Source organism: Aquarana catesbeiana, linkage group LG03 (assembly GCF_042186555.1).
Source record: "Aquarana catesbeiana isolate 2022-GZ linkage group LG03, ASM4218655v1, whole genome shotgun sequence".
In the NCBI taxonomy this organism is placed as follows: Eukaryota; Metazoa; Chordata; class Amphibia; order Anura; family Ranidae; genus Aquarana; species Aquarana catesbeiana.
In genome coordinates this window covers 569,132,801-569,160,030 of record NC_133326.1, presented here as the reverse complement: position 1 = coordinate 569,160,030, position 27,230 = coordinate 569,132,801, and the positions used below count along the sequence as shown (strand labels likewise).

The window sequence follows — 27,230 nt, the reverse complement described above, 5'->3', positions numbered from 1 at the left end:
AATACAGTGTGATAAATAATTATATAAAGTCCATGTACAATAATAGATTGTAAAGAGTCCAAAAACACCACGGTGCAATCAGTGGCTGTCTGCCTTCATTCTTCATCAAGTGACTTGTGTGCCTCCACCATATGGGTAAAAAACCTGCTCACCTCCTACATAAACAAAAAGCACTCATCTATACCTTCTAGGTGATTATGATCGTAAGACCAATCCTCCACAGTCCTTCTCAAGGTCCAGGACCGGTTGGCTTTCTTATAACAATCAATGTGGCTAAGCAGCCGAACCATCGTTCTCATAAGCAGCAGGAGTGGACGCCCCTGCTTTCCGTGGCTCACCTGGAATCGGCTTCGATTGAGTCTCAAATCTAATAACCCGAAAGTGATGTCATGACATTACTTTTGGTTTGCAGAAGACTTAAAGGCGCCAAATTTAAAAAAGACAGCATTCAAAACAGCCAAACCTGGCGTTTTGAATGCTTTTAAGTGATAAGGAGGGATTTGGGGTCTTATAGACCCCAGATCTCTCCATAAAAAGTGCCTTTCACTGCCTATTACTGTCGCAAGGGATGTTTACCTTCCTCGTGACAGCAATAAAAGTGATCAGAATTTTTTTGTTTAAAGGGACAATGTAAAAAAAAATGAGGATTTTTTTTTTTTTTTAAGTGCCCCATCCCTTCGTGCTTGTGCACAGAAGCGAACGCATACGTAAGTTGCGCCTGCAAATGTAAACAGTGTTCCAACCACACATTTGAGGTAGCGCCACGATCGTTAGAGCGAGAGCAATAATTCTAGCCTCCTCTGTTACTCTAAACTGGTAACCTGTAGAAATGTTTAAAGCATCGCCTATGGAGATTTTTTAGTACCGTAGTTTCTCACCATTCAAAGAGTGTGCGCAATTTTAAAGCATGACATGTTGGGTATCTATTTACTCGGCAGAACGGCTTTCACATTATACAAGAAAATTGGGTTAACTTTACTGTGTATTCAAATTCATGAAAGTGTATTTCTTCCAAAAAAATTGTATTTGAAGGACCGCTGCGCAAATACAGTGTTACATAACATAATGCAACAATCGCCATTTTTTTATTCTCTAAGATCTCTGCTAAAAAATATATATATAAAGTTTGTGTGTTCTAAGTTATTTTCTAGCAAAAAATACGGTTTTTAACTTGTACGTAACAAGTGTCAAAAGGCTTAGGCATGAAGAGGTTACAAAATGTATACCGTATTTATCGGCGTATAACATGTACTTTTCCCCCCTTTAAAATCAGGGGAAAAACGTGGGTGCGTGTTATACGCCGATCCCTGCTGATTGTTTGCAATCGCGCCGACATACACATCCGAGTGTACAGATTTAAATATGGCGCCGGCGGACTTGGCGGAGCAGAGCGAGCGCCGCTGAGATCGCAAGGACTGGGCGGAGCCGAGATACACATAGCCGAGTGTACTCGGCTCTTCTCGGCTCCGCTCACAGTCCCGCCATTGGACCTGTGTTATGTCCATCATTGGGCGTGACTGTGAGCGGAGCCGAAAAGAGCCGAGTACACTCGGCTATGTGTATCTCTGCTCCGCCGAGTCCCTCCACGGCGCAATATTTAAATCTGTACACTCGGATGTGTATGTCAGCGCGATCGCAAACAATCAGCGGAGATCGGCGGGGATTGCAAGACTTGCGAGCGGCAAGGCTGCACTGGGGCAAGGCTGCACTGGACACTGGGAAAGGCTGCACTGGGGCAAGGCTGCACTGACATGGCTGCACTAAGAAGGCTTCAATGACACTGAGAAGGCTGCAATGATGAGCATTTAAATGTAAGTTTTTTTCCCTTAACCTACCCTCCTAAAAGTTTTTTTCCTTAAAATGCCCTCCTAAACTTGGGATGCATGTTATACGCCGATAAATACGGTAATTACCATCTGTTTTACTTCAAGAGATTCTGGCACCAACTGAATAAAATGCAGGTAAAAGCATAAAAAATATGTATTTTAAATGCTTTTTTAAAAATACTTTTGTATCCTTTTCTCTTCCTTAAACGATTTTATTATTCACTTGCCTAGTGCCTTTAACCACTTGCCCACCGGGCCACTTCTTACATGCAAAAATCTAAATTTTTATTTTTTTTTGCTAGAAAATTACTTAGAACCCCCAAAAATGTATATACATTAATATATTTTTTAGAAGACGCAGTAATTGAAACTGATGGGTGTTGCATTTTTTTTTTTAATCTCAGACAGTATTTGCACAGCGTTTTTCTAAAAATTACACTTTAATGAATTTATTGCACACAAATACAATATAATACCCAATTTTTGGTCAAATATAAAAGATGATGTTACGAGTAAATAGATACCCAACATGTCACGCTTTAAAATTGCGTACGCCCATGGAATGGCGCCAAACTACTGTACTTAAAATTCTCCGTAGGCAATGCTTTTAATGCCTTTTACAGGTTACCAGTGAGATGATTAGATGAACAACATCCCTTGTGACAGGTCCTCTTTATGGAGAGATCTGGGGTCTATTAGACCCCAAATCTCTCCTCTGGCTTCCAATGCAGCCGATCAGACAACAGCAACCAGGAAAGCAGCTGATCAGACCGATCTAATGGGCAGGTAAACAAAGAGTCGAAACCGGAAGTGCCGAAATCCTCATTTCCAGGGTCACAGGGAAGGATGAATAGCGTCAGTTCCCCTCTCTCTGTCTGTATAATCCAGCCGGTCACACCACCTCCGGGCTCCACTGTCCGACAGAGCCCAGGAAAGGCGGTAGGGTGGGGGACACCCCCTTCTGCTGCCCGCTAAAGTGATCAAGTGGTTGTCCATGGACGTCCTATAGTCGGAAGCAGTTAAACATGCTACAAAATTTGACTACTTCAGGAGAAGTCAGGACAGCCTTTTTGTTCAATTGCACATCATGGGCCTCTCCTCTTCTGGGAGTATCTAATTATTATTTGTGCTGACCCAGCTCCTTCCTTCACCTCCCTACATAACTATTTATGCAGCTGCCAGGGGAGAGGTAAAGGGTATGTAAGACAGGGATATGCAATTAGCAGATCTCCAGCTGTTGCAAAACTACAAGTCCCATCATTCCTCTGCCTCTGGGTGTCATGCCTGTGGCTGTCAGAGTCTTGCTATGCCTCATGGGACTTGTAGTTCTGCAACAGTTGAAGGTCCGCTAATTGCATATCCCTGCTGTAAGAGTATATCACTTGAGTGGCAGTTTCAAGTCTGCTGGGCTGGCTGACCTCACATCCAAGATGTCTGCAATCCGCTGCAGTCTTAGGGCATTTGAATGTCAAGGAGGCTTCTACAGGTAAATAACATGCATACAATGTATTTAATGCACATATAATCTTGTGGGAAGATCGTTGATGAAATGATCTGACAGGGTCCCTTTAAACTGATGTATTCATTTGTATAACTTGGCATGAGTGAAGCACATCATGGGGATTTCCATCTAAATATCCACAGCAAGCAGAAACACCCATCTGCCATTACTTTGATTTTGTTTGTAATATCCATTAGGATCTATCTTCATCTTTCCAGACTGGAGCTAAAGGACACTTTAAAAAGCTGCTTGACGTTTGCTAAAAGCTTTGTAGATGCTCACTGTACAAGGTGCTCTCAAGTTTAGTGTTTACAAGTTAAAGTCCATGTGATCGAGGCCTTACAAAGCAAAGTGCATTCTGGCACCGCTGAGCAATTGTGATGAAAGTTTATAGTGGTGTCTTGTAACCATTTAGGGTTCCTCTTACTTTCAGCTGACCTCTCCCCTACATGTCTACGTATATTAGCCATGCTGAGTCATGGATTTGAGTGATCTCTAGTGATTTCACATGTCGGTCTTTGTACAGAGGAGGAACCGTAACTGATAAGAATGTTCCTGTAATATGCAGTGCTATCCATACAGTAATCACCACTCTGTGTATAACGTCTACCAGCATGCCACAGTATCCAGTCCTTACTCAACAGCCTGAATTGAGCCCGCCTTGGTGATCACAACCGGGAACAAAACCGGAAATTGGGATGCATCAACCTGGCAGTTAGAGGTCTGGCAAAAAAACTTTGCCGGTTACATATTTTTAAAGTATAATGGTTCTTTGCTGTGTGCCTTTTTTTGGCATTAGAGGACTTTTTTAAAAGTCAGTTTTTTATATATAGCTTTTGAATCCTATTTTGCTGCATTGCAGAGGCTTCTATTGGATTATATGTGCAACTGTGCATATAACTGCGGGGAACTGGTTTATCTGTAGCACCTAGAGGGTAATCAAAACAATGTAACACACATACATCTCGCCTTTTGGTCTAGTATGTATACAGAATATATTCAAGTCCTTTTAAAATTATCCTTTTCTATCCATGAGCCTCTTGCGGAGATCTTACCTTAAAGTGTTGCTAAACCCACAACCTGTACAATCAGGCTGTATATGCAGTAAAGAATTCTTGTTATACTCGCTGTGGCACTTGCGAATTGTGTAAAAAGGCTGTTTGATCCTTCTCTGATCCTCCCCTTCTTTTACTGCCCCCAATCCATCTCCACTCTGCCTGTGTTCAGTTTGCTGTGTATTTTTGGGGGGTGCATGTGATCGGCACAGGGCTAATCAACACTGTCTAGACAGAGGGTCAGGGGTCATGCAGCCTCATAGGACAGTCAAAGGAGACTGAAAGCTCTTCCTACAAGCTTTAACCAGTGTTCAGGCGCACACTGATAGAAGTCACAAGGCTGCTATATACTGCTGATGAGAAAAGGTATTAAAATAATTGCATTTCAATGTTCTGTGTACTGTGGAAGACCAGATATAGTGAATGCAGGGTCCTGGGTTTAGTAACACTTTAATTTCTGTGACACTTCTGTCCTGATGGGAAGTGAAAAAAAATATCCCCAAAGGAGACACGAAGAGCAAGAAAAACCTGGCAGAAACTCCAACCCAGGAGTTGGGCTTTAAAGCAAACCTGTACTTTGCCTCACTGAGGGCAAAATAAAATTTATTGAATGAGCCAACTTCTCTAGCTGGCTACAAAATCTCAGAGGATGGGCTCCTTGCTCACCTGCTGCTGCACTGAATGAGAAGAAACTGCACGGTCACGATACCAGGAACTATGGGGTACTTCATGAGGCTCCGCAGGGGAGGGGAAAGGAACTTATCAGCAGTACACTGGAGGGTTGGCTGTTAGAGGTACGTGGGACTGAATTTTCCGCATGATCTTCGTTTACAGGCTGGGAGTAAAAGAGAAGTCTGACCCTCCTGTTGGTCATTCAGCTGCCTGATTTATCACTGTACAAATAACCTGTAAAAAGCAGTGTTTCTGTTTGAAGCACTCCCACTCGTCTGGCCCTTAGTGGTAAATATAAAATATTGCAGCTAGACATTTCATAATCACCTAATTAAAAAGAAATGTCGATTTTGGTTTTGGAACCATAAAAAAAATAATTTGTATTAAAAAGTGTAAGGTTTTTGTTTTTTTGGTACACAAGTGTGTATGTGTGTGTGTGTGTGTGTGTGTGTGTGTGTGTAGATATATAGATAGATTGTGTGTGTATATGTATGTATGTGTGTGTGTATATAGATAGATAGAGATATATACCCGTGCAGCCTCACCCGTGCACCCTCACCTGTGTCCTTCATTGCACCCTCACCTGTGTCCTTCATTGCAGCCTCACCTGTGTCCATCATTGCAGCCTCACCCGTGCAGCCTCACCTGTGTCCATCATTGCAGCCTCGAAGAAGAAAGGTTTTCCGGCGCTCAGATTTTGTGATGTCAGGAATGGAATTGTATAATGATGGTTCTGATAGAACATTAATGTTAGAACAAAAAAGGGGGGGGGGGGGGAGGAAGCAGCCGTCCTCAGAGGGTGTCCATAGCCTCTGTGAGCATAGTACTGAAAAGGGAAGGGGGGTGTGGAGGCGCCAACTCTGCTGACACTGTTATATGGTGAAGGTGTAATACATACACTTACTGGTAAGTCAGTTCAGATGGGGTGGCGATGTCCATCAGGGGTTGTGTTGTCCTGGGATGTGCTGGTGTGCAGGATTCACTGGCAATCTTTCACCTCGGGATGTTGGTTCCTGGTTGAGAGAGGCTAGACAGCGGTGTCCAGTGTGTGGAAGCTCCACGCTAACCACCCTGGAACCCGGAAGCGGAAGTGATGTCAGCAGTGCACAGCTGACATCACTTCCTCTTCCAGGTTCCAGGGTGGTTAGCGTGGAGCTTCCACACACTGGACAGCGCTGTCTAGCCTCTCTCAACCAGGAACCAACATCCCGAGGTGAAGGATCGCCAGTGAATCCTGCACACCAGCACATCCCAGGACAACACAACCCCTGATGGACATCGCCACCCCATCTGAACTGACTTACCAGTAAGTGTATGCATTACACCTTCACCATATAACAGTGTCAGCAGAGTTGGCGCCTCCACACCCCACTTCCCTTTTTCATCATTGCAGCCTCACCCGTGCAGCCTCACCAGTGTCCATCATTGCGGCCTCACCTATGTCAGCCTCATCTGTGTCCTTCATTGCAGCCTCACCCGTGCTGCAGCTCAGTTTCAGGGTCTTGGCAATCTTCTTATAGCCTAGGCCATCTTTATGTAAAGCAGGGATCTCCAAACTACGGCCCTCCAGGTGTTGCAGAACTACACATCCTATGAGGCATTGTAAAACTCTGACATTCACAGATGTGACTAGGCATGATGGGAATTGTGGTTTCTGAACAACTGGAGGGCCATAGTTTGGAGACCCCTGATGTAGAGCAACAATTCCTTTTTTTCAGATTCTCAGAGAGTTCTTTGCCATGAGGTGCCATGTTGAACTTCCAGTGACCAGTATGAGAGAGTGAGAGTGATAACACCAAATTTAACACACCTATTTCCCATTCACACCTGAGACCTTGTAACACCGAGTCACCAAATATTTACAAAAATGTGAGGGGTGTACTCACTTTTGTGAGATAGTGTGTGTGTGTGTATATGTATGTGTGTGTGTGTGTGTATATGTGTGTGTATATATGTATATGTATGTATATATATATATATATATATATATATATATATATATATATATATATATATATATATATATATATATATATTTGTATGTGTGTGTGTGTGTGTGTGTGTGTGTATAGATATATAATATATGTGTATATATAAACTATTGTGCTGGCAGTTGTGTGGTGTTGGCAGCAGTGAGTCATCACAGCCGCCTGTATTAGGTGGGCTGAAGGCTGTATATCGTATAGTATATAGATTATGTAAGGAGCCTTTCATTTGTATTCTTGTGTGGATGGAAGAGAGGGTGATTCATCCCCTCTTACTGCCAGCTCTTTTTTTGGCTCCGCTAGCTTGTGTTTGTAGTGAGACAGAAAGATCTCTGTTGGGGCGTCGTAAGACCGTGTACGGCAAGATGTGCCCAGGGACATGGAATATCTATTATTCTCGGCTAGATTTTTAGAAACCTTTAGAGACGGTTGATACAATTAATAAACATCTTTACAATATGTCTATCCATTGTGCTGTGCAGAAAATAAACTAATTTGAATTTTCTGGGATATAGACCACTGTAGTTTCAGATAAAGAGGGTCCCCTAAATTTCCAGGATGTTGGTTGGCAGACTGGACGACTCCTGTTTTGTCAGTGCTACAAAAAGTTTAAATAGTAATAAGAATATAAATTTAGCCATTATAAAATAGATATCCATATAAATACGTAGATAATCATGTACAAGTAATCGGAGTCCGTTTGTAAACCTAAAATTGGTCGTTTTAAAACATTTTAAAAGAACACAAAGATTAAAACATATATATCAAAGCAAAATTAACTTAAGACTGGATGAATTCTTGTAGCACATATCAAATAGGAACATGCTGAAAAAAAACAGCTGTGCTTGAAACCGTGAAACTATGAGGAACGATTAGCTGAACTGAATTTATTCTGTCTTAAAACGAGGAGATTAAGGGGGGATATGATCAACATGTACAAATACATAAGGGGTCCATATAGTGAACTTGGTGTTGAGTTATTCGCTTGAAGGTCATCACAGTGGGCAAAGGGGCACTCTTTACATCTGGAGGAAAAAAGATTTCATCTCAAAATACGGAAAGGTTTCCGTTCAGTAAGAGCTGTGAGAATGTGGGATAGACTCCAAGGGCTGGTTCTGGCCAGCTTGGATTGTTTTAAGAAAGGTCTGGATTCTTTCCTAGATACACATAATATAACTGGATACTAACATTTATCGGTAAATTTGATCCAGGGAATATCCGACTTGCCTCTTGGGGGATCAGGATCAGGGATCAGGAAATAATTTTTTCCCCTGCTGGGGCCAAAACATTTTTTTGCCTTCCTCTGGATCAAGTGTTGGTATAGGATTGTGTATATGTAAAAGTGTGTGTGTGTGTGTGTAGATAGACTTGTGTCTTTTTTTTTTTTTTTTTTTTTTTTTTTTTTTTTGAGCCAGACTATGTAACAAACCTCAATGCTGCATAATAGGGATTTTTATTTATTAAAGGCCACTATAATAGAAGAGGTGTTGGATCGAAAATATTAGTTAAAATACGGTAGTTAAACAAAGTCATCTATGTATCAATATTAATTATCTGGATGTCTATTTTACTATATCTATTTATTTTTGTAGTCCTGATGAAGAGGGAGTGTCCCCCAAAATGTTACATGTGTTTATATGAACTTTCTTTGGACTGTTAAACCAATTTAGACTTTCTCACTATTTGTTTTAGGCTCGGTTCACACTGGGGCGGCTTCAGTGTGCCTCCTGTTTTTTCTGTCCTCTTCCGGAAACCTATTGGAGGATAGGCTTATTTCATGTGTACTGCCTCACCAGGGCCAATACACCCACTGATTGTTTCCTTTACTGCTTCAAACAAATGCAGTGGGTATAGAAAAGAATCGCCCTCCTTTAAAATAGTCACATTATGCCGCTTTGCAGCCTGAAATTAAGACGGACACAGTTTTTGTTTTATCCAGCTGTATTTTACTAGTGCAACTTCTAAAACCCAAGTGAAGGATATAACACCACCATGTCAGAAAAAATAATAATTCAAAAACAGAATCACTGAGTTGGAAAAAGGACTCCCCCCCCCCCCCCCCTTATGTCAGTATTTTGTTCTAATTACAGCCTTTAGTCTGTTGGAATATCTCCACTAAGTTTGCACATCTAGACTTTGCAATATTTGCCCACTCATCTTTGTAGAACTGCTCAATTTTTTTTTCTTTGAATGAGCAGTGGTAGTGTGTACTCCATACTCATTCACGTAAGGGGATGGCCAGATAAGCCCCACAACCACTGGTCAAATTTGTGGGGAAGATGTTGAGGGCATGTGGCCCACGTTGAGGGCATGTGGCCTGGTATGGTTGGGGTAGGGGGGAGGGTACACATGCTCGTTCCCAGCCCCCTCTTTTCTTGGCCATCCAGGCTAAATGCGTTTTTTTTTGTTTGTTTTTTTTGTGTTGAGTCCCACTTTAAAATGCATAACACGACTCCAGTTCCTAAATCCTTCTTGCTGTAGGATGTGCTACTGCAAGTATTAATTTTGAAAAGAAAAAAAGTGATAGTTTAAACAGCCAAATGGCATTCATTGCTTACTTCCTTAAAATAAAACTATAAAACCTTTCTTTTTTTTTTTTTTTATCTTGGACAGAGTAATGGATCAGATGTCATATTTTTTTTTTACCATCTGTGTCCTATTAAAGAGATTTCCCTTCACTTCCTGTCCTATAGCCAAAAAAAGTGAGAGGAAATCCCTGCAAATTAAGGGAATTCCTTGGAGACCCCCAGGTCATCAGAACTAGAAAATATTTGACTGTCCCTCCATACATCCATGTGAACATTTTATTTTATGGAACTTGCTAGTTTCAGATTATAGGTTTTGATGCTTGCTTAGCATTCAGTCCAACATCATCCTTAGATCTCCTGGCAAGGTCAGGTTGCGACTTGTCTGGAATCCTGAGTGCCATTCGCTTTATGCGATGTGTCAGGTGAGCTGTTTCAACGACACAGGGGACATGTTTAGAGCTAGACACGCACAGTGTTCATGTACCAGGACTTGTTCAGCATGGTCGCTGCTGCGCATCCTGTCAGATATGGCAAAGAAAAAATAATTTAGTTGGATGGCTGTAATTGCAGCAGACCCCAGAGGTTTACAATTCTGAAACGAGAAGGGGCTTGGGCGTCCAGGGGCATACTTTAATTCCACCTTCCTTCTCCCTTCCCAAGTTCCTCCCATCACCCCCAAACAACCCCCACAAGTAGTATGATGGTTTTGAGTGGACCAGTTCACTCAAAAGTAATCTTTCAGTTATAGGTGCTGTAGTACGGACTGAGTCACCCTATGGCATCTCATACTTCCTGTGGATATGTAATAGCAAGATTTCCCAGCCATGGTTCTGCCTCTGCAGCTTTATATATAACCCTGATATGTTCATATGCCACATTAGCAATGATTAGATATCGTACAACTCTGATGTTTGCTTATCTCTGAGCACTGACTTTAATTTCCAGCTGCTTTTGAAGAGCGAGAGAAAAGTGCTGTTACCCCCAGGGACTCTCTAGACTAAGATCTCCCTCTCTTACACGGAGTAATATGCATGCAATGTGAAAACTAAATGGGTATGTGAAGCATGGCGATGACACATAAAAGAACAGTCTCTATGTAAGATACTCTGATTGCTGCAGACATGTGGCCCCCATCACCCTCCCCAATGCTGTCTTCATTACTGACTGTCCTCTGAATGAATGGTATTTCTCATTTAAAGCGAACATGTAACCTTTGTTCATCAAGCATGTATTCTCTGCTATTGAATTGGGTACTTTTTTTTACAGTTTTAATTACTTTTCCCGTTTTACATGTTTGGTTTAAAATATTAATCGTAATAGTAAAATATTTACAAAAATGTGAGGGGTGTACTCACTTTTGTGAGATACTGTACATACACACTGGGGGTACTTTTAGGTATTAGAGTATCAATACTGAGCCAGTAAAACATTTATAAAACACTAGTGGGATCTTTTACTGGCTCAGTATTAATACTCTAATACCTAAAAGTACCCCCAGTGTGTATGTACAGTATCTCACAAAAGTGAGTACACCCCTCACATTTTTGTAAATATTTTACTATATCTCTTCATGTGACAACACTGAAGAAATGACACTTTGCTACAATGTAAAGTATTGGGTGTACAGCTTGTATAACAGTGTAAATTTGCTGTCCCCTCAAAATAACAACACACAAAAATGTGAGGGGTGTACTAACTTTTGTGAGGTACTGTATGTATGTGTATATATAGAGAGTCAGTCCAGACAAGTAGTTGCAGCAATCTTCCTGCGGATGATGCAGCATAATATGCACAGAACTGCAACTTGCTGTTAGTATATATCCTCTATGCACTGTATAAAGAATAGACGTGTGCTGCAATTACTTGTCTAGACTTTCAAGCCTCATTCACACTTGCAAATGGGGCCATTAACGATTTACATGTGGAATACCCAGAAGGTGTTCCCTGCGATTAGCTGTGGGTGACCTCCCCATTGAAAGCAGACTTTCTCCTTCCATGGCTGATCATTCACAGGTAACTGCTCTTCTGAGTGGCAGTAATTAGTGTGTTTGTGTGTGTGTATATGTGTGTGTGTATGTATGTGTGTGTATATATATATATATATATATATATATATATATATATGTACGTGTGTGTATGTATGTATATATATATATATGTGTGTGTGTGTGTGTGTGTTCTATGCCTCAGACATGAAATATGAACAAAGCATATCCCTCTACAGCGTGTACTTGTCTCAATTAAAAGCACTAAGTGTCACTTTGTTCCTCTATCAGCATACATTACTTCTGACAAGGTTTCCTGACACCAAGAGAAAAATGATGACGGGAGGGAGCTGCAGCTGAGTGACCTCAGCTCTGTCCCTGTGCTTCCCTTCCCTTCAATTAGCTCTGCTTACTGAACTCTGCAGTGTGTAACTTCAGCTCTCCTCTCCGTTTTCCGGTCCCCTTTAGACAAGCTTATAAATTCAGCACTTTGAACAGATGTAGAGAAGAGAAGACTGCAGATAGACAGGTACAACCTGTGTGGGAGGATTTGTTTCATCTCTGTGTATCACCTGAGGCCAGGCACTTCACTGGTTATATGTGTTGGAAAGAACAACAGCATGGTTGCTAATAAACTGACAGTACTGTATGCATTATACCTATTTATGTAGCAGGTGGCGCTGTAGTATTATAGTATATCGTTCATGTATTCTATGATATGATGTAATGGGAGGAAGTACTGCTTTTCCTCTGTGCACTCGTTTTTTTGTTCTCTTCCTGTTCTATGATGAAAACACATGTTCTAATATTCCTCCATAAAAGCAAAGCGTATTGCCATATACAAAAAGCTTCCAGCACATGATTTCAATACTCTGCACAATAATATGTAAGGGTTTACAACCACTTTTAGGATAGACTATTCAAAAACTCGCCAGCTTCATTTAAGGGCTTTCTGCTCATGGTTATTGTAAGACTTTCTGCCCATGCTTATTAAAAAGAAAAAGTTCCTTTCACACTAGGTTTCCTTCACAGCATTACGCCAAGTAAACACTTTCAGCCTCCTGGCTTTCTAGATTCATTCAAGCCCTTTATCAGTTTCCACATTGACCCATACTTAAAGGCATTGGCCTAATCAGTACAAAGACACACCTGCTACTCATGGGGAGAGTGGAGCACACGTACTAGGAGGGTTGTACACACCTGTATCATAAGGATGCTGGTGGCTGGCAAAATGTGGACCCATGGTTGGAAGAGTCAAACCTCTACAAGCCTCAGAGCTCCAGAACCCAATCCAGGATTCACTAATTATGAAGAAAATGGGCAATCCAGTTTCCTCCATATACAGTAAGACAAGCATACCTGAGCCCCTCAAACTGCATGGGTGGGAACCATGTGTACCACCTAATCCTTGTCACATATCACAGGTCATTACCCCCTTCTTTCTCTGATAGTGCTGAAGTTTAAAATGCTGCAGAGACTGGTGCAACGTAATGACGTGGCACTGTTCTCTGTAGCATCCTCCTGTGAGTCCAGGTCATTGTGAAAAAGCACCAAGAGGCAGGTCTGTAACAGACTATGCTCACAGAAAATGGTTGGAGCATTATTTAACTTGGAAGATGAGAGGCACTGGGTCTCAGAGTGCTTTCTGCAAGGGAGTGGTTGAGAGGTGTGAGCTGCAGCGAGAGCTAATTTTGTGTTTTTGCTTTTTTGGGACCCTGTCAGGAGAGGTCTTCTATTTTAACTTTATTCCAGTGCTGCCACCTCTTCAGGATTTGACATGTCCAGAAGTGTTGGACACCTTTTGTTCCCCATCATTTACTGTGGTTCCTTTCTCCCACCCCCTATATCACTACTGACTTTTTCTGGCAGGGCTGATGACACTTCTTGAGATAACACTGCAGAGTGTACAGGCGGTAATCAGCCCACTGGATTTCTGATAGAATCAACCGGTATTACAAAGCAAGGGAAATTTCACCTGCTTTGGACCACTGGAAAACATAAAATTATTGCATAACCTTAACCAAAGTTTTCTGTTGGTTTTGGAAAAACTTAGGAAGAGTAAACCCTTCCCTTCTAAAACTCACCACACAGATTACAGTCTGACTATACAGTCTCCTTTAGGTCTTAGGTCTTTGTAATACAAGTGCCTGCCTGATTGGGTACAGATTGAGTATAAAAGTGGTTACATAACATGTATGGTGTGCTTAACTTGAACCCTTCTAACCCCTTCCCAATTCTAGCAAAATAAATTGGCTTGAATAAATTGGCGAAATAGGAAGTAAGGGGAAATTTCCCCAGTGGGGGTCAAAAAATGCACTAAAGACCTGCTGAAGGTTCTATCCCTTCCCCGCACTGTGCAAAATTAAACAAAAAGCAATTGACTTTAAAGTGACCCTGTGGCTAGCATAAAATATTTCCGCAGGCTGCGCCTTGTACAATAATAAGTTGTATGCATTCGTGTCCTACAGGCAGTGAGTGAATTCTTACAGAGCTCCAAACCAAAATCCTATTCCATTTCTGCTGCTGGCAGAAAACCTTACCACCTCTGTTGGCTGTGGATCCTTCTGCCGACTCCGTCTGTTATGACAAAATGTAGGGGCCAGAAGGAGAAACTACTGTAATTGGGGACAGGAATCCAACACACCTAGAAATGTCACCCAGCATCAAGACTAATAGAACAGATCTATCAAGAGGATTTTAATGGTATATTTAACGGACCGAAAGGGAACAAATAAGAGAAGCCCCAGAATACGTACACATTATTACATGTCCCAAATTATAAATGTGTCAACGTTTTAGATCTGTGACTCACGAAGTCTTACAGAAAAGGCGAATATGACAACCCAAGAAGACTGCACCTTCAAAAATACATTGATAATAGCAGCTACTATACGTCACAGATTACTAATCACAATCCCAGATAACTCCCAGGAACATGTTCTCTGCATTAGATACAGTACTCATAAAAAAAAAGTCACGCCAGTAAAAATGTTAGTTATGTAACAAATTATTCTGAGTTCGTTTTTACATGACTAGCTTAAAATGTGTATTTTCTGAAATAACAATGTGGCTTCCCTTTTTTACTTGGTGCAAATGCACAAGGCCATATGTGTAGTCCTTTTTCTTTATCTTGGCTGTACTGCAACAATGGAAGCAGAACTCTGATTGGCTACCAAGTTGCCACCGCTCTTTGTGTTGTCTCTGGTCAAAGAATGTTGGTCTACCGGCCTTGTCTTATTTCCCATGTTTTGCTGAGAAGTATGACAGAAGCTGAATTAAGCCCAGTCCATTTTGGCATCACTGGTAATTAATTTTGATTAGTGTCTGTTTTTTAATAAATTCTCATTTGTTGCAAGAGAAAGTGGAGCCCCCAGTTGTGTGCAAAATGCAGATGCGTGGTACATTATTATTTGAGCGGACAGATGGGCAACTAATTACAGTGGAGCTGATGAGGGCAAGATGGCGCCAGAGCTAACAGCTAGTAAGCCGGTTTGAATAGCAGGCATTAGATCACTACGTGGCATGCTTATGGTGATTGTGCTTGCCTAATAAGGATGGACTCTTATAATGTATAATTTAAAGATGATTTCCAGGTATAGATATTTTTGCATAGTTACATTGGTGCAGCTTGGAGCAGTGTGCCTATGTATATACCATAACTAGCCAATCCCCCGCCGCCCCCCCTCTAGAAATCAGTTTAATAGATATCACTACGCCAATGATCTCCACTAGCTTCCAGGTGCACAAAATGGGAAGATTTGTGTTGAACTTTAGTCTTGGAGATGATCTTTTGAATGCTTCTGAACTTCAGGTTTTGTTCTTTATAATAGGCAACTTAGATGCTAATTTCAGTTTGTCTCCTTATCATTTTAGGCTAACTTGTGTTTTGTGGACATTGATAACCACTTCATAGAACTACCGGAGGAGTTCCCACAGTTCCCCAACAAATTGGAATTTATTCAGGAAATCTCAGAGGTTCTCTTGAACTATGGCATACCGCCAGAGGGAAATTTGCACTGTAGTGAGAGTGCCACCAAGCTAAAGAGCCTGGTACTGGATGACCTGGTGAACGATAAGAAAAATGGCAATATCTCCAGCCACAATATCAACATGTACGAGCTGCTGAAGGGCAATGAAACCATGGCCCGTCTTGAGGCTCTCACCAAAAGGACGGGGATAAAGATGGACAAGATTAGCATCAGTGTCCCACTGACAGACCCTGAGGATGAGCACAAGCTCCAATGTGCTGAACAGGAGCTGAGGGATTACAAACTCAATGTGCAGATCCGAGAAGTGTTCGCCAACCGATTTACGCAGATGTTCTCGGACTATGAGGCATTCGTCATTCAGGCAGCTCATGACATGGAATCTTGGCTGACTAACCGAGAACAGATGCAGAACTTTGACAAAGTAAGCCATGTTTTTTTTTTTGTTTTTTGTTTTTTTTTTCACTTACGGTGGACTTTAGGGTAAAGAACATGTAAACCATTATTTTGTCTCGCTTTAGAAGGTAATTTTACAGGGGCAAGTGATATAAATATTTTATGCTAGTGACGGGGCCAATTTAAAATTTAACTCTAGCCAAAACTTTTTTTGTTTTGGACAGTGTGGGGATGGGATAGAACCCTTGGTAGGTCACTGGAACAGTAATAGGAAATGTTGAAATGGGGGCGCCTGTTCCAGTGATGGTAGTCTAAAGGATTTCCCCTCACATTTGCAGTGATTTCTTGTCCGGTTGTAATAAAAGTCCAAGCTGAATACTCTCCTATGTTTAAGCCCAGATGGAGGAAAAAATGTTGCAAAGGAGTCATGTCCAGTGGGAATAATGAAGCAAGAATGGCCATGTACTGGGGTTAATAAAATGTATTCAAACTGAAGAAAAAAGTACAGTGGTGTGTGACCTGGATTTTGTTAGAGCATGACAGGAAATTACTGCAAAGTGAAGGCAAGCCCTGTAGAGTAGACTTTTGTTACCAGAATAGGTGTCCCCTTTTGGAAGATTTTCCATCTATTCTTGTTCCAGTGACCTTTTGTAATATTTTCCCATCACTTGCTGTCCCTGTGATAAGTCACAAAAAGAGGTAAAGCTACACAGCAAAGGCACAGACAGCAGCAAAAACTTGACAAAGGATCGAAGTCCTTCCTACTCCATCAAAAACGAAAAAAAAAAAAAATATACAGTAGCACTTGGTCCCATTCTGATTGGTGTCGCCAAAACGCACCTCTATATAGTGGCTGTAGCTCCAACCACTTTTGAATCCCAAATTTATTGGCCTTATGGTGGGGAAGGGTACTGCCAGCAGAGGTCTGCCCCCTTTTAAGTTTGGTGATCTTTCACTAGTATGAATTGGTGCTGCTTGTTCATTCATAATAGTAAGAAAATCTGCAGCTCTGTGTAACGTATGCTGTGTGTGTGTGTGTACACAAACAACTAGCTCTGGGTGATCCTTTACTATTATGAATGAACAATTCTTTTGTAAATGACAGCACTGGTCTCCAGGCCCCTGCTGCCAGAGATCAGAGCTGTCAGTCGCAAATTTGTCTCCTTGCTTGGAGGTGTTGTCAGACGCTGGAGGGAAACCCGTCTGACCATGCTGCCTAGGAACTAAGGGATGGATTTGAACCAGATTTGAAGACCAGTTCCTATATGCACTTGGTCCACTAGGGAGGTGAATAACAATAAAACATACTTAAAGACATTTCGTCTTTATTGTCAGATTGGAAAAGACTGTATTTACCTATAAAAAAAATACAATTCCTTGCTGGTCAAATGATCTTTGCCAGAGGATCTAGGAAGACTGATGTTCAGATAGAACTGATCTAGTATGAATCAGTGCTGCTTGTTCATTCATAATGGTAAAAAAAACCTGCGGCTCTGTGTAAAGTATCTACTGATGCCCTGTGAGTATGTACAAACAACTGTAGGTTTGAGTAATCTTTTACTAATATGAATGAACAATCAATGCTGATCATTCATAATAGTGAAAAATAATCAGAGCCGCGGCTCTGTGTGTCTGCCTGCGGCTGCTTTTAGACATACATCGCTTGGCCACAGCCAGAACCGTCTTTAAGGCAGGGCAAAAGGGGCATCTGTCCTGGGCCCCATAATTGTTGTGGGGCCCAAAACAGCTGCCTCATACTTGCCAACTATCCCACTTCAAATTCCCTTGTCCCTTGAAGTTCTAGTCCCATGCTGTGTCCCGATATCTCAGTGAGAAGTTTTGTTACTAATGCTGCTCAGCTCTGCCTATTGCCATGTACAGATGACTCACCTGCAGACCCTGTGTTTACGTGTAAATAACCAGCATTGATATGTAAATGGTGGCTGCATTAATATGTAAATAGCTGCGGATTGGCTGCATTGATATGTAAATAGAGGCGGCATTCCTATGTATATCATGCCCCACAGAGGTCATATCCACCATCACTTCTGCTGAATGCTACCCACCGGAAAGGTAAAGGGGCATGTTTGAAAATCCTGCCTAACATCAGCCTGTTCTGCCAAGGTAAGCAAATTGGAGATGGAAACCTTTTTCAAAATAACATGGTGCCACAGCACCCTAAATTATGGTGCATGTAAATGCACACATCGCAGCAGATGTGTGAGGGTGTCAATAACAATTAATGGCACTGTTGAGTATCTGGTAAAGGGCAGCACATTTCTGTGGGGTCAGGAAAGCAATTTTGCATGTGTTACTCACACACACAAATGTGAACGCAGGCTAAATGTCTGTTACATTGGTGGTCTGTGTAAATCTTCTCATTACATTGGAGCTTGATGTACAATCCTTTCATTCGCACTAGTGGCCAGTGTGAAGGTCCCCCTTACGTTGGTGGTCAATGTAAATCTCTCCTTACATTAATGGTTCCTGTGAATGCTCCTATTATATTAGTGGTCAGTGTAAATCCCCATTACATTAGTGGTCAGTGTAAATCCCCATTACATTAGTGGTCAGTGTAAATCCCCATTACATTAGTGGTCAGTGTAAATCCCCATTACATTAGTGGTCAGCGCAGATCCCCATTACACTGGGGTTTTCTGTCTATGGATGGGTCCCCTCACCTTCCCAGTCCATGGTGTGCAGGCAGTGAGGAGATGATGTGCTGTAACCAATCTGTGAGCAGTAATGGTGTGCACTAATCTCTTGCAACCAATCATTGAGCAGTAAGGATATGCAGTAACCTCTAGCAACCAATTAGTAAGCAGTAATATTGTGCAGTAACCTCTAGCAACCAATTGGTGAGTGGTAAGGATGTCCAGTAACCTCTAGCAACCAATCAGTGAGCAGTATTGATGTACAGTAATCTGTAGCAACCAATCAACAAGCAGAAGTCGTGCTGTAACCTCTAGAAAATAAGTGAGCCATAATGTATGCTGTAACCTCTAGCAGCCAGTCAGTGAGTGGTAATGATGCACTGTAACCTCTAGCAACAGTCGCAATCGCTGCCTGATCCGATTCAGTAAACTGATCTTGAGTCTAGATGCTATTTTACTGTAGGCTCAGAGCAGGTGGAGAGCGAAACTGCATGGGGGTCAAGAAAATATTTGCCCAGGATCCAATCAATATTAAAGATGGCTCTGGCCACAGCTTTTATGAATGATCAATAGTGTACCACACAGTGCGACAGTGCTGATCATTCATTCATAAAACTGAAAGATCACACAGCAGTGTAGCACTGTGTGATCCATTGGCCAGGCTGTGTGTGATTCTTTTAGTTTTTATTTTATTTTTTGTAAATGACAGCACTAATCTCCAGAATGGCCCCTGCTGTCAGTCACAAATGTGTCTCTTTGCTAGCATAGTTTTCAGACTAGGGAGAGAAACCTGTCCGACCACGCTGCCTAGGAACTAAGGGATGGATTTGAACAGGGTTCCTATATGCACTTGGTTCACTAGGGAGGTAAATGACAATAAAACTTTGTCAAAGATGGTTCTTTTTTTATTATCAGATTGGAAAAGGTTGAATTTTCCTGTAAAAACGTAAATTCCTTGCTGGTCACATGATCTTAGCCAGAGGATCTAAGGAGACTGATGTTCAGACAGAACTGGACTGTCAGCGACTGAGTCTGCTGATATCTGATGATCCTCTGTAAGGCAGAAACCATGTGATCAATGCTTCTTCATTCCTGGCCCAGTTCCGTTAATTTGTTTAAGGGAAGAGCGTAAAATTTTAATATTTTACGTCACTGGAGGTAGATGTTTAAAGCAAATCTTTGCTGGGAAATGGCAAAAGACAAAGTCGGGAGTCAATTCTCCAGAAGCTGGAGTAACATGGGCCCACCCTTATTTCTCTTTCTGAGCTCTCTTGGGACCTTCAGGCCAGGACAGCACATTGGCAGCCATCAGCTATGATAGGATAACTCTGCTACACTCTGCTACCCTTACCTTTGTACCTCTCTGACCAATAGAAAGGTTCTTATTGGAAGGGGCATACTAGAGATCCAACATAAAGCATTTCTCTGTGCTAACTAGCAGGTATCTGTTCATATTTTCAAAAGGGTTCCATACCGTGATTGTTTGGTTTTAGTAAAGTGGTCATACATGGATCAAAATTTGGGTAGTTCAGCAGGGACTGGACAAGTTTCAATCCATGTATATGCCGGCTGATTGTATCCAGGTCGATCCATCAACTGACTTGTGTACAACCAGCCTGTTGGATTTTTGGCATGCGATTTACTACTGGCGGCTATAGCTGCTAGCAGTAGATATTGTGTTCTGCCAACTGGAAAGGCTCCCTGTGACCTCCCGCCAGCAGAACACAATAGTAGTGTGGGAGGTATTCCTCCATCAACACAGAATGTGTTGATTGGGGGAATCGAGCGATTCTCTTTCCTTCCACCCATGGTGGAAGAAAAGAAAAACTAATCTATGGGCTGCCTTAAACCCCAACTCTAACCAAAACCTTATTGTTTAGCTTTGGATAACAAGAAGGGTTAGACTTTCATTAGTGTTCCTATTGAGTACATGTCCCCTCACTTGTATTGCGACATATAGAGGCTTATTTACTAAAGCAGGGGTGTCCAAACTTTTTTCAAAGAGGGCCAGATTTGATGAAGTGAATATGTGTAAGGGCCGACCATTTTGCCTGACGTTCTTTGAACTATTAAAATTAAATCTAAGTGTGTTCGTTCGAGCACTAATACACTGCCCAACAAGAATTCTCTTGCCTTTGTGGCTGTGTGCCATGCGTGCAGCACCCACCGTATTGCCATGCGTGCAGCACCCACCGCATTGCCATGCGTGCAGCACCCACCGCATTGCCATGCGTGCAGCACCCACCGCATTGCCATGCGTGCAGCACCCACCGCATTGCCATGCGTGCACCACCCACCGCACTGCCATGCGTGCAGCACCCACCGCACTGCCATGAGTGCAGCACCCACCGCACTGCCATGAGTGCAGCACCCACCGCACTGCCATGAGTGCAGCACCCACCGCATTGCCATGAGTGCAACCGGCCCGTTCAAAACCATAACGCGCGCCGGACTTTGGACATGCCTGCACTAAAGGCAGATAGACTGTGCACTAGCGAGTGCAGTTGCTCCAGAGTTTTGTAAATGAGTGAAAGCTCTGCTGACTTCCATCATCCAATCATGTGCAAGCAAAAATGCTGTTTATTTTCCTTGCATGTGATTGGGTATTCTTTGCAAAGTAAAGGGAAATCAAACTGATAAGAGGCATGGAGAAGCTCAGTTGTGAGGCAAGATTGGCTGAACTGAATTTATTATCTCGAAGAGGTTATATTATGAGAGATATGACCACCTTGTATAAATGCGTAAGTGGTCCATATAGTGAATTTGGTGTTAGTTATTCATGTTCAGGTCATTAGAGGGCAAGGAGTGCTCTCCATCTAGAGGAAAATGATTTAACCTCCATGGACAGAAAGGCTTCTTCACAGTAAGAGCTGTAAAAATGTGGAAGAGACTCCCTCAAGAACTGGTTTTGGCCAGCACAGTGGATTATTTTAAGAGCTGGATGCATTCCTAAACACGCAAATATAACTGGATATTCATATTTATAAGTAATAACACCAGAGATTGTTGATCCAGGGAATATATGCTTGCCTCCTGTTTTCCTCAAGACAAGTCCTCCTTAAGTTAAACCTCAGGCAATATAAGATACACAAGCTAATGCAATTTCATATTTACAAAACTACATCATTAAATGTATTTATTTTTAAATGCAAGAAGTGTAAGTATCAGAGTTTGATTTTTTTTTTCAGCCTCTTGACGTCCCTATAGAGCACTAAGCCTAGGATAGGGAGATGCCTCACAAGGAGCCAAACAGGTGTGCTCATGTGCTAACTGAGAGCATGCTGATAGGAGATAGCAGAGTGACAAGCTCATCTCTCTAATTATACAGTCACAAACTGGGGGAGGAACAAGTAAGTGTTAAAATTAGATAAATGGATGTGATAGCACTGCTTGTGAACCAAATGGAAATTAAACCAACACAAATATGGAAGTAGCAATGCCATACCTGCCAACTTTTTGAGATGGGAATGAGGGACACCTATCCACAAAAGTATGCAGGCATAGGACACACCCCCTGCCACTCCCCCTTAAAGGAGAATTGTACAAAGAAACAGGATTGGTTAAACCCACAAGTGCTTTTTTTTTACCACTACTATTCTTTTATATTGGCTTTTGGAATTTACAAATACAGCAATTTAGAAATCAGATGAAAGGTTTAGCACTGGAAAACACTTTTTGGTAGATAAAAAGTGCATTTTATATACGTCTATACAGATCAGACCGGAATGAGGGACAGAGGGGCATTGCTCCAAATCAGGGACAGTTGGGAGCTATGGCAATGCCACTAAAGTTCATAAAGCGCACACAGTTCAAATAAAGTCCATATGTGACATAAAAGTAAGTGAATGAGATTCTTCTTATATAAGGTACATATAAAGCTTTTCCAAATCCAACGTGCTTCACAAAAAAAACCTCCACACCTCTCTGTATTACGTGCTCACTTCACCAAGTGCAATGCTCGCTCACCTCTTTGTTAGACCCTGCAGGGGGTCAAACACGCTCTGCGCACAGTGCAATTCTCCTTTAAGTATGGTTCCACAATGATCGCCAGCAGCTCTTAGTATACCCTTAAGGATCAGACACGCTCTGCACGCGGTGCAATATTCCTTCAAATATGGCTCCACATTGATCTCCAGCAGATCCAAAGCGACATAAAAAACAAAAGTGCTTCTAATAGAATTCCAGAGCGTGTTTGACCCCCTGCAGGGTCTAACAAGGAGGTGAGCGAGTATTGCACTCGGTGAAGGGAGCACGTAATACAGGGTGGTATGGAGTTTTTTTTGTGAAGCACGTTGCATTTGGAAAAGCTTTATATGCACCTTATATAAGAAGAATCTCATTCAATTACTTTTATGTCACTTATGGACTTTATTTGAACTGTGTGCACTTTATGAACTTTAGTGGCATTGCTACTTCCACATTTATGTTGGTTTCATTTTAATTTGGTTCACAAGCAGCGCCATCACATCCTTTATCTATTTTTTTCTGTCCCCCCGGGCTCTCCAGGCTTCTCCCTCCTGCCTAGTGCCCTCATAGCAAGCAGCTTGCTATGGGGGCACCTGAACAGGCTCGCTCCCAACCTGCTGCTTCATGTGCCCATTTACACATAGAGCATGGCTCAGCCCTGCCCCTCGCTTTCTCCTCATTGGCTCACTGGCTGTAATTGGCAGGAGCCAATGGCTGCTGCTGCTGTCTCAGCCAATAGGGAGGAAGAGAACCGGGAGAGCCAAGGTTCTTGTGCACATTGCTTGATCAAGATGAGACTCAGCTAAGTTTTAGGGGGTCTGTGGGGGCTGCTGCACACAGATTTTTTTTTTTTAAACTTGAGGCTATAAAACCACTTTAAATTTGTGCAGGATGGATAGTAAATTGTTCAGTTCTTATGTTGCTTTAGGTCCATTTGATTTGTAGTTTAAGTTTAAGAATAAGGTTGCACTTAAAATCATGTTTTTTTTTTTTTTTTGTTTGTTTACCGATATATACTTTTTTCTATTATAGGCTTCTTTCTTGTCAGACCAGCCAGAGCCCTACCTCCCATTCCTCTCCAGGTTCATTGAAACACAGATGTTTGCCACGTTTATCGACAATAAGATCATGTCTTTATGGGAAGAGAAGGATCCTTTGCTTCGCGTTTTTGATTCTCGCATCGAGAAGATCCGCTTGTACAATGTCAGAGCTCCAGCAATTCGCACTTCTACCTACCAGTCGTGCACCACCTTAAAGGAAGCCAGTAAGTGTTCAGCCAATGTTACATTTAATCACTATTGGTGTTGTACTAATGGTACAAGGACTTTCTTAGAAGATAAGGGCTCTTTCACACGGGGGATCCGTATGTCCGTTTTTCATCCTTCCGTTTTCGGATGGAAAACGGACATACATGTATCCCTATGGAGCGTCCGATGTCAGCGGTGACATGTCTGCTGACATCCGACCCGCTCCGATCCAAAAAGTGTAACGGAGGAAAACTCTACTTTTCCATCCGTTATCGGATCAGGTGACGACGGACTCTACGGTCCGTCATCATCCGATCCCCCATAGGGGAGAGCGGCACTCTGACAGGTCCGTCGCTGCACAGTGACGGACCTGTCATTTTCCTGCTCATCGGGGATCGGCGGAGCGATCCCTGCTGAGCAAGCGGGTGTTCACGGGGCGGGTCGTCACTGATCCGCCCCGTGTGAAAGAGCCCTTAGGAAGGAAAACAATGGTCAGGATTCCCTGGAAGTCTACATTACAGGGGATAGAACTGAAAAGTTCATATATATTTTCAGATGCACATTTTTTTTTTATTGTACTTAATTGCCAATTCCTACCTGTTTCTGCTCTGGAGATGACATGAGACAGGTAATACCGTAACTTTATCACACCAAGAGTGCCTGCGGTAATAATTGTCAATGCTGGAAAAAAATTAATTTTGTATCCCCTAAACCCCTGCATATGTATGGCCAACTTCAAGGTTGAATGACACACAGCATCGTTTATCCTACTTCTTGTGAGCCCGGGGCATCAATGACACACCTCTTGGGGGGGGGGGGGGTGTCATCAGGCAGCCCTGAACTCACAGGAGAATGCAACAGGGAATGGTGTCCTTATCCTCTGCAGGGACCAGGAGCTCCCCACTGCTGGTGGAAGAGAGCACCTGTGATGCCATGCAATCTGGACCCAACATCCACTGAAAAAAGTTTTGTATACAAAAAAGTAAATGGGGAAAAAAAAAAAACTGGGAAGGGGGCAACCTGCAATTGGTATTTTTATGAGTTGGCACGCTCAAATGATAAGAAATAATATGAAATCCTGCTATGAAGGATATCTAGAAGGACATTATTCATGTGCATTGCCTTCCCATGACTTCACCTCTGAACACAAGGACAGAGCAGAGGATGCCTCAAGTTTTACTTCAAGCTCTGTGCAAGCCTTTGGCAAAAACAGTGACATATCCACAAGGGCAGGATATGAGCATGCAGAATTCTAGAAATTGTTGTTGTGGTTTCAAGGTAGTGATGATTGCGTTTTTGGACAAATTGAACAGGAAAGGCCACTTTAATCCCCAGTAAATTGAAAGGTAGAGGAATAAGGTCTAATATCTTATTCCCTGCTCCAGGGAAGGAACCAGTTGCCTGAAGCCCCTTCTCTTTGGTGCTCCAGCCAGTGGTTGCAAACAGTACCATGCATGAGATACCAATAGTCCTGCATTGTGTGTGAAGGTGCTAAGGGACCACCCACAACCTAGAGCATCAGAGAGAAGAGGGAAGAGAGAGCACAGAAAGCCTTCCAGAGAAAGATGAGTATTACACTTTTTCTTGACACTTGGACCTAATGAGCATTTAATCCTTGTAGTGCAGGGGGCCCCACTGCAAGGGTATTTTTATTTATTTTTTAGCTTTAAATCACATTATAAAGCAATGATTCATGCTGTATCAATCTTCTAATGATAGTAGAGTTTCCCTTTAAGAGTTCCCTGGGACTTTTTGGTATTGGACCTTTTCCAGCTTGAGCTGGAAATAGGATTGTCCTTCTCGCTCTCCATAAAAGTGTGGCGAACGGATTATGCGAGAAATGCATGGCTTAGAGAGGGAACAGATTAGTCAGTCAGCGATCTGGACGAGTTGACTCTGGAAGCTCCATTCAAGCCTCTTGTTGGACTGGAATTCCACATAGCCTCAGGGCGCACATACTATCCCTTACTCTGTAGGGTGGAGGCATTGTGTGTTTGTGTAATAACTTGTTCATCCGCTTACCTGCAAAGTCTCTCATCCAGCGGAGTGTCATCAGAAAGCTGCGCTTCAGGCCCTCTACTTTAAAGGCACACTGACATCAAATTGTTTTCTTGGCGGAAACTATAAAGGTTTTCGGATACATTTAGTTATTTTACATTTTGTTTGTGTGTTTGTACAATACTGTCAAAAAGTATTTGCCTCCTTTCTGATTTTTTATTTTTTTGCATATTCATATTTGTCACACTTATATGACTCAGATCATCAAACAAATTTTATTACTATACAAAGATAACCCGAGTAAATACAAAATACAGTTTTTAAATGATGGTTTCATTTATTAATGCAAAGAAGCTGTCCAAACCTGCCTGCCTATGTGAAAAAGTTATTGCCCCCTAAACCTAATAACTGGTTGTGCCACCCTTGGAACTGAAATCAAGCATTTGCGATAACTGGCAATGAGTCTTTCACATTGCTGTGGAGCAATTTTGGCCCACTCTTCTTTGCAGAATTGTTTTAATTCAGCCACATTGGACAGTTTTCCAGCATGAACAGCCTGTGAAGGTCATGATACAGCATCTCAGTTGGGTTTAAGTCCGGGCTTTGACTAGGCCACTCCAAAACCTAAATTTTGCTTTGTTTGAACCATTTGGAGGTGGACTTGCTGTTGTGTTTCAGATCATTGTCCTGCTGCATAACCCAAGTGCACTTGAGCTTGAGGTCACGAACTGGCCAGACATTCTCCTTTAGGATTTTCTGGTAGAGCTCAGAATTCATGGTTCCATCAATTATGGAAAGTCGGCCAGGTCCTGAAGCTGCAAAGCAGCTCCAGACCATCACGCTACCACCACCGTGTCTGACTGTTGGTATGATGATCTTGTTATGAAATGCTGTATTAGTTTTATGCCAGATGGATGCACACCTTCCAAAAAGTTTAGTTTTTGTCTCATCAGTCCACAGAATATTTGCCTAAAAGTCTTGGGGATAATCGAGATGCTTTGTGATGTGAGATGAGCCTTTGTGTTTTTTGGTCAGCAGTGGCTTTGGCCTTGGAACTCTCCCATGGATGCCATTTTTGCCCAGTCTCTTTCTTATTGTTGAATATTGTTGAACACTGATCTTACCTGAGGCAAGTGAGGCCTGCAGTTCTTTAGATGTTGTTCTGGGTTCTTTTATGACCTCCCGGATGAGTCGTTGTCATGCTCTTGGAGTATGTTTTGTAGGCCGGCCACTCCTAGGGAGGTTCACCACTGTTCCAAATTATCTCCATTTGTGGATAATGGCTCTCCCCATGGTTCACTGGAGTTCCAAAGCCTTAGAAATAGCTTTGAAACCCTTCCTAGACCGATACAAGTACATTACTTTGTTTCTAATCGGTTTTTGAATTTTTTAGATTGTGGCATGTGTGGCTTCTTGTGATCTGTTATGCCG

General features: G+C 42.2%; 1 protein-coding gene and 1 long non-coding RNA gene across 4 annotated transcripts in view; one reads left to right on the top strand and one right to left on the bottom strand.

Moving 5' to 3' along the window:
- Window positions 1-27,230, top strand: part of DENND5B (DENN domain containing 5B) — a 176,176-nt gene that overhangs the window by 68,675 nt on the left and 80,271 nt on the right. For all 3 annotated transcript variants that reach the window (XM_073621860.1, XM_073621858.1, XM_073621861.1), the window contains 2 exons: window positions 15,426-15,962; window positions 23,587-23,818. In XM_073621860.1, the coding sequence (XP_073477961.1) occupies window positions 15,426-15,962; window positions 23,587-23,818 (769 nt within the window). The remainder of the gene's footprint in view (window positions 1-15,425; window positions 15,963-23,586; window positions 23,819-27,230) is intronic.
- LOC141132903 (uncharacterized) overlaps window positions 1-27,230 on the bottom strand; it is a 98,334-nt gene that overhangs the window by 10,041 nt on the left and 61,063 nt on the right. The window lies entirely within an intron of this gene.